The 14,427-nt window shown below is 35.3% G+C and overlaps 1 protein-coding gene across 1 annotated transcript in view; it reads left to right on the forward strand.

Annotated features, from left to right (window-relative positions):
- The window catches only part of LOC122792903 (CUB and sushi domain-containing protein 1-like), a 4,548,980-nt gene that overhangs the window by 4,214,515 nt on the left and 320,038 nt on the right, over positions 1-14,427 (forward strand). Inside the window, exon 54 of the mRNA XM_044060461.1 lies at positions 8,453-8,518. Coding sequence (XP_043916396.1) covers positions 8,453-8,518 — 66 coding nt within the window. The remainder of the gene's footprint in view (positions 1-8,452; positions 8,519-14,427) is intronic.

The raw sequence follows: 14,427 nt of genomic DNA on the forward strand, positions 1-14,427 counted from the left end.
TTCATCAATTTTGGAGGGATGTCCAGTTCTTTGAAATATCACTGTTGTCCCATATTTTCAACATTTTGTGCTTCAACATTTGTACTTGCGATGAAACACAAGGGAACCATTTTTATATATACATATGTGTGTGTGTGTGTGCATGTGTGTGTCTGTGTATGTACATCTTCCATGTTCATGTTTAAAACTTCTGGGTTCTAGCCTCCATATCACCCTAGTATAAGGGTCTTTCAGCAATTATTGATAGATGAATTTCATAATAAACACAGGAAGATTTTCAGTAGTTTCTGATTCACGTTTAAGTGGATTGGAGAAAGAAAAAAATATTAAGAACTGTGGTTAGACAAGACTGTTGTAACATAAGCCAATAAAGATGGAATGGTGGTATTATGGAAAAAGGCTGATTCTCAAACTGAGGCAAAGCACCAACTTAATGATATGAGGTTTCATTTTTTCCTTTCTTTGAAACCTTATAACATTCTTTAAAAAGGACGGGCAGTTTATAGACATCTAAAAATGATAGTATCATAGATACATGCCTCACACAGGAATTGGCTGTTACTGAACCTGACGGTAAGAGATTCTAGCTGTTACATGTTAACTAAAATGCTCTTATTTGGCACTTTTATCCCAAGCTCTTCTATCATGCCTTGTAGAGGCTAGTAGATCAAACCTCTTTCTGAATGTTTTGAATTATACTTCACCCCCTTACTTATTCATGTAAGTTCTCAAGTTAGAGACACTATGAAATGTTAGGGTTCATGCACCAATTATATTTGAATAATGCCACTTAGATGTGTATACTGAATATAACATGTTTCTGTGCTTCTGTCTGTCATGAAGGTGGATACACAGCATTTGACTTTTGCCTGATATGCAGTAATGTGCTTACTAAATAATTAATTGATTTTTCTGTTACAATTATTTAGCTGTGCTTTAGAAAATAATGTATTTTATATTCAAGAACTGATTTCTTCAACTTAAAGGTATGACCATTAGGGCCGCATTTGTGCTGACATTTGCTGACTTATTTATGGGATACTTGGAACAGGATGCTGTCCATAATTGATTGAATAATCACTTTCTTAAAACAATTAAGATGATGCATAGATTTTTTAGGTGATTGTTGATTACTGTGGAAGGTAATGGTCTTGAGCTTTAATATACATTATTTTTGTATTAGTTATACATCAAAACTTAGTCTTTTCAGTATTGATTATCTGGATATCAGTATTAACAAATGAATTGATTTTAAAGTCAAACTTATTTGTATTGTAAGCTGTTCTCTGGAAAAGTATTTCTGAAAACCACTTGCCATCCTAAATCTATGGCTGATAATACACCTTATTTCTAATTCTTGGAGCTACACAGAATTTGCAGCAGTCCAATAGATTCTCAAAATCAGCTTAGAATTTTGTCAGACTTTTAGATGGGATCATCATCTTCTTTCGGCTGTTCCCATTAGGGGTCGCCACAGCAGATCATCTGTTTCCATTTCTTCCTGTTCTCTGCATCTTGCTCTGTCACACTAACCACCTGCATGTCCTCTCTCACCACATCCATAAACCTTATCTTAGGCATTCCTCTTTTCCTCTTACCTGGCAGCTCCATCCTTAGCATCCTTTTCCCAATATACCCAGCATCCCTTCTCAGCACATGTCCAAACCAATGCAATCTCGCCTCTCTTGCTTTGTCTCCAAACTGTCCAACCTGAGCTGACCCTCTAATATACTGATTCCTAATCCTGTCCATCCTAGTCACACCCAGTGCAAATCTTAACATCTTTAACTCTGCCACATCCAGCTCTGACGCCTGCCTTTTTGTCAATGCTACAGTCTCCAACCCATATAACATAGCTGGTCTCACTACCCTCTTGTAGACCTTCCCTTTCACTCTTATTGGTACCCGTCTGTCACAAATCACTCCTGACACTCTTCTCCACCCACTCCATCCTGCCTGTACTCTCTTCTTCACCTCTCTTCCACACTCACCATTACTCTGAACTGTTGATCCTAAGTACATAAACTCATCCACCTTCGCCACCTCTACTCCCTGCATCCTCATCATTCCTCTACCCTCCCTCTCATTTACACACATATATTCTGTGTTAGCCCTGCTGACCTTAATTCCTCTCCTCTCTAAAGCATATCTTCACCTCTCCAGACTTTTAGATGGGATATAAATATGAAATGGTGACAAGAGCTAGAGTGAAAGGTAAAAACTCCAGGGTGAGATCATGACATACAAGCACTTAAAAAAGAAAACTCTGTTGCTGCTTTTGTGTGACAGTGTACAGTTTGGCAGATTGTACAGAAACGTTGGCCCATCTTAACAGCAGACAGATTTTTTTCTCCTACAGTACCATAGATCTAGCAAACAGATTAAGCATACTATTAGACAAGAGCAAGAAAAATTTGAAGAAAATGTATATAAAGATATTGAGCATAATAGGAAACCATTTTATAGATACATAAGATGTGGAAGGAGTAAAGATACACAAATTGATAAACTGTGTGCAGATTCTAAAATTTATTCTCAGACACAACAGATTATAGATATATTTACACAATCTTATACAAAACAGTTTGGCTCCACAATAGGGGTGTAAATTGTCCTAGTGACACCCAGGTAACCCCAGATACTGGAATCAAATTAGATTATATTGAAAAAGAACTGTGCAAACTGGATCCAAACAAAGCACAGGGAGGAGACAGAATAAGTAATAATGACATGAGAACACTTCAGCAAGAACTTACACTGCCATTATATTTATTATTCACTAGGTCATATAAATATGGGGAGATTCCTCAAGATTGGAGATATGCGCTTATTAAACCTGTCTTTAAGGGAAAGGGGAGTAGGACAAACCCAGAATCATACAGACCCTTAAGTCTACGTTCATGCTGTGGAAAATTAATAGAGAAGGTAATACTGGATAAGTTATTGTCAGAACTGGATAGGGTGGGACCTGAAACCATATATCAGCATGCATATGTTGGAAACAGATCTATTACCACCTGTAATATAGTGTTCTATAACAATATCATAACAGCTATCAATGAAAAATTCTGCTGTGCTGTGATTTATATAGATTTAACTTCAGGATTTGGCAGGGTCATACACAAAACACTGATCAATAAATTAGTACAACTAGGTATTGATGTACTGTTGATAAGATGGATAGCTGCATGGCTTACAAATAGGACATGGCAAGTATCACACACCAACTGGACAGGTGAAATCCTTGGTTACAGTCAAGGTGCCCCACAAGGCTCTGTCCTAGGCCCTTACTTGTTTAGATTGTATCTTTCAGACATTACTTTTTCATCTGAGGTGTTCTACAGTCTATATGCTGATGACCTGAAAGTGGGTAAACTGATTACAGGTGTTACAGATAAGGCATGTCTGCAAAATAATTTGACTAAATTGACCATTTGGGCACAGGAGAATAATATGTTGATAAATACATCAAAAACTAAGCATATGAGATTTGGTAGACAGAAACTGAAAGGTGACTATTTAATACAGCACACTGTGATTGAAAGTGTAGACTCATTTAAGGACCTGGGTATATGGGTAAATTCAGCTATGAGTTTTTCTAATCATATCAACCAAATGGCTAATGATAGTTATAGAACTAGTTGTAATAAAAGATTTATAATGTCTAGGAAGTCATTGTTTGTTAGTTACATTAGACTCAAACTTGAGTATGGAATAACAATATGGAAACCCTATAGGAAAACAAGCATGAATAAACTGGAAAGAGTACAGCAGAAATTTACTATGGGCATCCATGGATGTGAACATCTAAGTTATTATGAAAGACTAAAATACATGAACTTGTTTAGTGTCTCTTACAGATATTTAAGTGGAGAGTATATAGGGCATTTAGGGACAACTACCTCTGGGAATGTTTGGCGTTATCAAAAAGTACTAGAGAATAGTCAGATAACCTATGTAGAAGATTCTATAGGAATGAGAAGTGTACTAACTGGTTCTCTGACAGAGTAGCTGATGCTTGGAACAGACTACCAGATTACTTTAAAGCAAGTACTAGTTTAGATATTTTTAAGAACAGCCTGGACATTTATTATGGAAAGAAGTGTTTTGGCATATTGGCAAGCTAGAAGGGCTTTAATGCCCATGCTTGAAACATCTGTATGTATGTATGTATGTATCCATATGTCAGTTTATATACACAGGTGGGAGCAACTTAGGCTGGCATTTGGCTAGTTTTAAATAACATCACAGGTCAAAGATAATTAGTAACTTGGGGGTGATACACCATATAGTAGTTATCCTTCCTGTCATTGTTCAAGCTGCCAGAATATCTTCAAAATAAAAACTTATTCATCTGTTTCAGAAAAAAAATGATGTATCTTCCTACATGTATATGCAATGCTTTTTACTTGAGACAAGCTTCTTGCCAATTCAGGCAACGAATTTGTATAGATTAAAGTAACATGAGATGCTGTAAGACCCATGGAGCTCTGTGTAAAAACAAAGGTTTGTGTCCCTGTGCTACTTTTAGTTTACAGCCATAAATAGGGTTACTGCTGTTTTTATCAATATTAATACATTTACTTTAAAAATGTCTTGACAACAAAGAGTTTGAATTATTAACTTGATGGTACTCAAGATTGAAGATCATGAGATTTTGTACATAGTTTTTCACACACGCACACGCACACACACACACACACACACACACACACACACACACACACACACACACACACACACACACACACCAGTTAACCAGCAACAGTGAATTTTGCCTTGTTCATAAGACAGAATTATAAAATAGTTATATGATATTTTCTGTCATCTGTGACAGATGAAAAAAAGTGGAACTATTTAAAATTTCCTTGAAACTATGTGTATGTGTATGTATGTATATATGTATATATATATATATATATATATATATATATATATATATATATATATATATTAGGTTTTGATTGTTTGTGGTTATTTCACCCACTGGCCTTTGATGGCTTCTCATAATCACATTATTGATATATTGGTTCTGGTTTAACTAATCATTTCATTATTTGCATGGTTTTCATTTTTTGACTTGCTGTTTCCTGGGATTGTTATTTGAAGCTGCTAGATGAGACTTGACACATTTGTTTTATATAGTTATTAACCAGACCAACTTTGCCACTGATTATTTTATTTTCAGTGACTCAGTATAAATGTTTTTACTTTTAACCAAACATGATTAGTTGTTCATGTAGAATAGACACTTTCACATTGATAATTGTCATGTCTGTGGTACTGAATAATTTGAATCAAAAGATGTTTTTTTTTCCCCATAGGTAGTACCCTACTATCTGTAATATATATATATATATATATATATATATATATATATTATATATGAGTGTGTTTAATATGAAAGATGATAGTTTGCTGTTATTTTCTAAACACATTTCTTAATTACCTTCTACCTGTTTCTGAAAATCAGCACTTGATACATTATCATATATATTATTTTGTTTATAATTTTGAGTGTTATAAATCAGATGACCATATATTAATGCTTTAAGGTTTTTTCTCTCTGTGTTTTGATATGCATTGAATAAGCCATTTCTTGGTAAAACTTGTTTGGTTATTATTAGTAAAAGTTTGCATTTTACCTAAAACAGGGGCTAGTTTTGATTTATTTGATATAAATAAATGCAGTGAAAACATTTGTAATGCTTAATTATGAAATATTACAATGCCATTATATCCAGAAAACAATTCAGCAAAGGGAATGAAAGTGCAGTCATTTTGAGGTAGTTATATGTTTAGTTGAGACGAGCATATGAAATATGATGAGAGAAAATATGGGCAGTAAATTGTTGAATTTACATCATCATTAACAGAACAAGGATAGACATTCTATGGTGAAAGTGTAGACATAAAGGTGAAAGATAATTGAAATGTTAAAGCAAAAATAAAATAGGAATGCGAAGATATGGAAAGTTTTATATATATATATATATATATATATATATATATATATATATATATATATATGTGCAGTATTTACAGAAGATAGAAATCTCCAAGCAACTTATTTTATGTTAGATGGATTGCAGATTATTAAGGAGCTTTTATATAGAAACACACACACACACACACACACACACACACACACACACACACACACACACACACACCACACAGAGTGGCTATGCTTGTACTGAAATCCAAGATGTTATCTGTTGTATACACAGGAAGTGGGGTGGTATTTCATAGGGGGCAGATTACTGAAGGGTAGTAAGGACCATTCCCTAGATCATGAGACAGTTTCTTAGACAACTAATTTGGAGCATCCTGCTTAAGTTTCATATTAAACGTGCTTATGAGTGCTATTAGACAGATTACAGATTTCTGTTGAGTGGACAAGAGAAGCTAACACACATGAGTGGAGAAATATAGAAGCAGAAATCAGAAAGGGCATTCTGACATTATAAAGGAATCAAGGAATGTTCTGACTCAAAGAAAGAAGTTTGTTGTTATGATTAACTTAGAGAGACTGAAAGGAATGGCTTCTACATTGTCTTTAGATGCTTATATCTGTAAGCCGGGAAACCATTTGGTGTAACTTGTTGGCTATTTCTGAATACTAATTTGTTCTTTTAAACTGCTGTGAGGTGCAAACTGGAGCCTTGAAGCAAAACCAACAGTGAATGTGAAATGTGTTTCCTGCTTTTGTTTTCCTTCACTCCAAAGTACAAAGGTATAGGATTTTTTTTCTCTGTTGACGTTCTAAAATAAACATAATGCTAACTGTACAAATTAAAGCCAAAGATTAGTTTAATTGCATATACTAGTCTAGTTTCATTTAATTTGTATGTCTTTGATTATTTAAAGTATTTTATATGCATTTGTGTCCTTGTAAAGTACACTCATGCTTTACAACCATTTTCAGGACAGGCCTGGGGGAATGCCCCCCTCATAGTTTATGACATATGTATGTATGTGTGTGTGTCTGTATATATATATATATATATATATATATATATATATATATATATATATATATATATATAAAAGCAAGCAAACAGGTGTAGTCAAACAGAAATGCTACAATATCCTTAAAGCATGATATACTGGCACAATGTAACAGATTATAGCAAACTTGAAATAGCAAAATAATATGATGCATTATTGGAAATATTAAATGAAATTAAACAAGATGCAATAGTAGCAGTTGGTTATACATGGATTATTTGAAAGGGATATACTCTTAAAAACAGTTATGGTCAGTTATAACTGAGAAGTAATTTAACTGTGAAACAAGTTAGCTAAAGAAGAAGTGATATAGGGATTCTTTATGCTTATGGATAGGATGGGAACTAGTAAAGAGACTCAGTAGTAAAATAATGCACGCGCACGCACACACACACACACACACACACACACACACACACACACACACACACACACACACATATTTGTATTTCTGCTGTTAATGTATTGGCACCTGATATGAACCATCGATGTTCTTTTTTTAAGAAAGCTTAAACTCTGAAGTGGCCATAACTGTAGTACACAGGGATGGGTACTTAAATGCTAAAATGCAGCTTTCTCTTTCTGAATTTTCCTGTTATTGGGAAGTACTCAGGATAACAAAATACATTTCCATGTCACATTCCTCATCCTAAACCAATCACATTCATACAGCAGTTGTGCAGACTGGATGCATCTTGTGGAGCCTGTCCTGTGCATTGTGTTGTTTACATACCATAACAAACATGGAGAAACAGTGAAGACTGCACTTTCATGTTGCTTTGTTGCAGGCTTTCTGACTTGAATTGAAGTAAAGTTGCCCTTTCATTTGTTGAGGCATAAAATATCCATTCATGTAATGAATGTGGCAACATAAGAGTGGTTTAGGATTTAGAGTGACATCCTTTTTCAGTACTATAGAATTATTCTGTCCTTTAAATAGGATTTAAAATTGAAATCACGTAAGTGAACCACCTTTTTAAATGAAGGTAGTTTACAGCCTTGGAGGAGCTATAATAAGAGGAAATATTCTAAATTGTGCAGAAATATTCAAAATTGTGCAGAAATATTCAAAATTGTGCATCTGTAGGATTACTGAATGTATCATGCTATGTGGGCATGAATATTTCACTTTTTATGAGCTATATGTTCTGATTTTGTTTAAAACAATACTTAAATTGTGGTTAAAATTTTATAATAATATGTGATTGTCTCTAAGTTTACGACATAACATTTCAATGTCAGGATGTATTTTTTCTATTCAGTCTTTTGTACAGTAAACGTGAAAAAGTGACAAGGCTTTTAATTATTTTAGAATATTGATTGTACTGTCATCAGAGAAGATAATCACGTTTGGCTATATAAAATGTTGAATTTTAATTTGATACAACTACTTTTTATTCAAGATGGCTACAATTATTATATCTCCTCTTTGTAATTTCAGTTGGGCCTAAAATTAATGGAAGGCAAAAGGGAACTGATGCAGGATCTCAGAGAAACAAAATGCCTGGTTAGTAGTATTTTTATCTTTATAAATTATATAACTTCAGTGGTTGAAATGCACTGTGGAATACAGACTGAAAGATATACCTGTGTAATACCTTATTTGTGCTGTACTGCAGAGAATGTGAACATTCATTTTCTAAATGATTTCTTATTCGTAGTACTTGAAAATCAGATAAAACTACTATTAATCCAGCAATGCTTTAGAAAGCTGTTTTAATTTTTAATCAAAAATTCTAATCACCATGTTGGAAGTCTGTCAGTTTGAATTTGTTGCTTAGCATTAGAAGCCTTATGGATAAGCAGTAGAATACGGCTATCTGTCTTTTCATATTCTGCATTTCACGAATAATCCTTTTTTATATCATTCTCAAGTTTAAAGTCAAATTACATGCATTTCAGTGATTGAAATGTGGGCAAAACCTAAGTTCATTTATAGTATAAATAGTTTTATTTTATATTAGTAGAGATTTAAGGGCATATGGATGGAGCTGTATGTAAGATAAATATCCCATAGCTTATAAAGTTCATAAAATGTAATGGTTTCTGTGCTAAGGTACCTGTGATTCTTCCATAATCATTTTTAAATTCTACTGAGAATTCATACTTTTGAGAACAACTCTAGAAGTGAGGCAGTATGGTCAATAATGCATTGATCTATAAACCTTGTTACCTAGGTTGCTGTCTTATTCACTATAACATGCGTACTGTGTAAAACCATAGGACGTTTTTTTTTAATGTGTTTGTGCTCCTGTTTCATGACTAAAGTAGAAAAATGCAACACCCCCCTGCTTCAAGAACTGAAGAAGAAAAAAAGATTGATTGGTTGACTGATTGTCCTGCATTTCTGACATTCTGACAAAAATGAGTATGGAAAGAAGATACCAAATACAATTTATTTTTTTCTAATTTTAGCCTCAGTCATTTCATAGAGTGTACATCTCTTGTTTTCCCTTCCCTACCATATCAGAAAAAAAAAACTTGCTTTATCATTTTGAAAACTTTCTGTACTTACAGCATTTTCTATTTTATATCCTTTGAAAAATGAATGCTTGTATAACCTACTCCTGTCATTTATATAGCCAAATTGTATCCATTTGCTTGAATGCCATTTAGTCTGGGCTGACTAAAAGGCACTTTTATTGCAGTCTTTTGTTAATATTCTGGAACACCTAGTGGTAGAAAAATGCAAACTTCATTCAGAAAATATTGTACTTTGATCAGCACAAGACATAAACATTTCTGTTTCCACAGACAAACAGTGAATTAGATACGTTCCTCCTTTCCTGCCCAAGCTTCATTCCACTGCTTGAACTGCAGGTCCTTTCCAGTTAAGACATTATATTTGTCATCTTCTCAATGAGAGAAGACTTGACAGAATAAGCAGAGCAGTTTGTGTGTTTTGCGTGTTTTATATATGTGTGTGTGTTGTGTGTGTGTCTGTGTATATGGAAGCTCGAAATGCATAATCTTGAGACCAGAATCTCGAACTTCCATTCACTCAAAATTGTGAATGGGAGCCTTAGGTTTAAAAAAATAAAAAGTTAACTTAACTTATTGCAGGGGGGCCAGGTTCCCTGTACCCTAGCAGTTTAAATGTGAATGTTCCGTGACTGCACTATAGTGGAGGAATGGAAAATCTTCCCTTTTGCGCTTACATGTATAGCGCGGAATGGGAGATTTCCCTTTCCTTCACTGTAGTGCGATCTTGGAGTAGGTATATTTAAGTAGGGGGGGTGGGAGGTGCAGAGGGTCGAAGCCCCCTTTTGAAAACATTTGAAAGGTGTTCATTTTTTTTTTTGTCCCTTTCATATGTTCGAGTTTCTCTAAATTCAAGATTCTGGTTTTGAGTTTATGACTTTCGAGTTTAGAGATTTTGATCATATGAAGGGGAACCATATATATATATATATATATATATATATATATATATATATATATATAGTTATACAGATAGATATAGATCTAGACTTATGTATATAAGTGTGTGTGTGTGTGTGTGTGTGTGTGTGTGTGTGTGTGTGTGTGTGTGTGTGTGTGTGTGTGTGTGTGTGTGTGTGGATATCCACCCCCACACCCCTTCCTAATTAAATATACTACCTCCGAGATTGCACTACAGTGCAGAAAGTGCAAAGCTGGAAACACGCGTGCACACACACACACACACACACACACACACACACACACACACACACACACACACACACACATGTAGATGTACATTCACTGTTAGCCAGTTACATTGCACACACTACTCTGCATATCAAGTCACTCATCTTGAACTTTCATGCTGCTGTGCTACAGTGCTCAGCAGGGATCAAATTTAATATGCCCAACCTATGTATTGTACAACTTGGAAGAGAAAAGATGCTTGTTGAAAAGCTTAATGCTTGCAGTGAAGTGTAAGAACTGTCAGAGGTAGTGTAAAAGGCAGCAATACCAAAATAAGATACAGCATACATTCATGTCTGTGCTTATAAAGATAGGATGGAACATATACTGCAAAGGAATTACAAATAATTGTGTCTTCAGGACCTGGGAGTAAGCTGAGCTGAGGGAGAAATAACTTGTTGTCTGAGAAGTTTATGGGCTACTATGAATGCTGTGTTTAGTCAGGGAGATAGCCTTTATAACAAAGAAGGAGTAGAGGACTGAGGGAGTGTGCAGAGCTTTATGTAAGGCTTCTAATGTTCAATCTTGCCTCTCAGCTAACTGCAGCTAAGGAAACTAATGATGGTATGGTCAGTCAGGAAGTAGGCCTACTGCTTGAAAAGAGCATTGGAGGAAGGGAGAATTTAGAGTTAAAATGCAATAGACACATCATTCATTGACTTAGTTTACTGTATAGTGTATTTGAGTGATGTTTTCCCATTCATGCATAGGGTATAGTAAGTTTAATGTAACCTTCCTAAGTTGCACTGTATTTTCATTTAGTTTCCAGCAGGCATTTATCATGTGATGGCGGCGCAGTGGTGCAGCGGTTAACGTTGTCGCCGCACAGTCAGAGGTTCTCAGGTTTGCTTTTCAGCTGGGGTGCCTTCTGTGTGGAGTTTGCATGTTCTCCCTGCATTCGCGTGGGTTTCCCCCGGGTACACAGGTTTCCTCTCACATTCTAAAGACATGCATCTTGAGCATCTCTCCCAGGGCCTCCACTGAAAACAGGCTCTATGGAACCTAGTTGGACTTTCCCAGTCAACAAAATGTTAAATAAATGTGAGGTGTTTTGATTTTCTTTAATTGCTGCTTTGTGGACACAGTGGCTCACAGTAGATGTTATTTATAATGGGACATAGAAAATAATGTTTTAATCAGTATGCAGGCTGCAGTAGTTTGTTTTTTTTTTTCCCTATTTTGTGTATTTGATTGGTTGTTAGCTTACCCAAAACAGAGAAACACAATGCAGAATGGGATAGGCCTTGACAGGGTATTTCTTTTCAGTGTCCTGTTTTGACCTATGAGTCTGCATTTTTCTGTGACAGTGTGGCAGTCAGTGCTCATACAGACTAGATAGCAACAAAAGGCATTATGATTTGTGAATTAAATAATTGTACAACTCTAGCAGAAGGGACATTTACGCTGGTCATAAAAATGAATGTTATTTTACTGACTAGGAAAAAATATATATCACAATCCATTTCTTTGAACATTGTACTTATTTTTCCAGAGATTCTGGATATAGACAGATTGTTTTCTTCTTGTCCTGGATGTGATGGTCTGTCTGTCTACCTTCACTTCTGATGTGCACCCCACCTGATAAATTATTGATTTATGAACTAAATCATTATTCAGTTGCTTCTATAACTATGGTTTATGTTTGATCAGATAGGCAGATTTTAGGTTAGTGAATAAAACACCCACTACAATTCATAGCATAGAAAATTCTGGTTCCTTTTTCATGCCATCTCTGATTGAAGTAAGCAGACTCTTCATTTTACTTTCTGTCCTACACAGCTCTATTAGGTTTGGGTGCTGTATCATTGATTCATTCAGTCCTTGTAGGGACTTTATCATGCTTGAAAAAAAATTGATGTGTGGATCCCATCACATCTGTTCATCTGTAGTAGTAAGCATTAACACATTTACTGAATAAAAAAGTCCAAAGACTGTGGTTTCTTTTTTAACAATTTTGTGACGGATGCAGGAAGAGTTTCCTTTTCACTGAATGTCCTAGAATGATCTAGCAGTTTGAGCCTGTATGTTAGCATATCTACTGGTCTGAAACTCATTGAAAACTCAATGATATGTGAACTAAATCACAGTGTGCTTGCAACTTTACCTGTTGTTTAGACAGTTCCATTTTATTTCACAAACCATGAAAAAGTCCTCCTTTGTCTGTCCAGTCCATTAAGGATTGTTTTTTCTGCCCTGCTGCTTGACTGACTCAGACAACCTTTTCTTTCCGCTGCCTGTCCTAGACAAATGTATTGGCGGGTCTTTGATACTAGCGAAAAACAAAAAGACAGCTTGGAAACACCAAAGCAAATTCTCTCTCAGTTTAATTCTCTTTCAGTCATATTTGTTTTTAAAAAAATGTTTTAAGTAGCAATAATGTGGATGTGCCTTTAAGACACAAGATTTTAATTAGAAGTGCCATGTGACAAAAAGGGTGTGTATATATTGCTTGTGTTGAAGTTTGTTCAGTTTCTGATGAAGTCTTGCCACATATGCAAGACGAAAAGCGCTTCATTAAACTGAAAGAGAATTAAACTGAGAGAGAATTTGCTTTGGTGTTTCCAAGCTGTCTTTTTGTTTTTCCCTAGTCTGTCTTACTTTGGTTCGGGTCTTTGATACTGCTTGCCTAACTTCAGTCCTGGTTTGGACCTTGGCTGAAAGCTATTAGCATTTACTGTCAGACATGCAGTTTGATTTGATTTTATAAGTGAGAAAATTTTCAGCAGAGTCCAGTGCATTGAATATTGTGCTTTATTCTTTTTTCCCAACTATGTGATTGATGACAGACTCTTCATATCACTATCCAATTATTGATAGATCTGCCTCCTTTATATTGATAATGTTTTGTCCGTTGTATTGCACCTAAGGAACATAATTATTGAATTCAATCAGTGTTCATCCTAATAGACAGCATGTTTTGTTTGATTAAAGTGATATATAGCTGTAGTGAGTTTCCCCGCAGCAACTACGCTATTAAAGTATTTTATAATACTTAAAGGAAAACAACACATAAATTACTGCTAGCACCAGAGGCAGAGAGAGGGGTAAATCCCTGACTACAGCCTAAGCAACCTGAGTTTGGCTAGTGGTTCTGGTGCTCAACTGCACTGCATGGTAGATGGATGGGCTCATTCTTCAGAGAGGGGAAAGGAGCTGGCAGCCAAACTTCTGCTATTCTGCAAGAAGGGGTGGCAATGCAGACAGGTGGCCTTATCAAGCCCCTTAAAGATGATAACTTTCAAAGTGAAAAAGAAGAGTATTGTGGGCTACCATTGTGATGCAGATTGCACTTCTCATAGAATTGAGACGGGGTTAGCTATCCAAAATAATGTTATTGCATGGATGACAGCAAGATCACAAAGTACACACATGGCTGCCAGAATGATAGCCTCTCTCAGACAGCTACAACTAAGCTTCAGGTGGCATTACAGTCTGATCAAGGAAAGGCTGATGGATGCTAGGCACAGGAGCAAAAAATCATCACCACAAGAAAAAGAAGAAGAAAGAAAAAAAAAATAATAATTATCCTACAATAAGAACTACTAGTTCAGTTGTTCACCATGTAATATAATAAAGCTATATTAACACCTAAAATCAGCAGTACTCAAAAATACATGAATGACAAACAATAGAATGAAACCATGTATTTTGGTAAGTGCAGTGTTGTTAATACAAATAAAATAGCATTGTCATTCTGATGGCTGTACAAGTATCCATAGTAACCAACAGCAATGCTGCTCGTTT

Source organism: Protopterus annectens, chromosome 2.part0 (genome assembly GCF_019279795.1).
Source record: "Protopterus annectens isolate FY-2018-M chromosome 2.part0, PAN1.0, whole genome shotgun sequence".
In the NCBI taxonomy this organism is placed as follows: Eukaryota; Metazoa; Chordata; order Ceratodontiformes; family Protopteridae; genus Protopterus; species Protopterus annectens.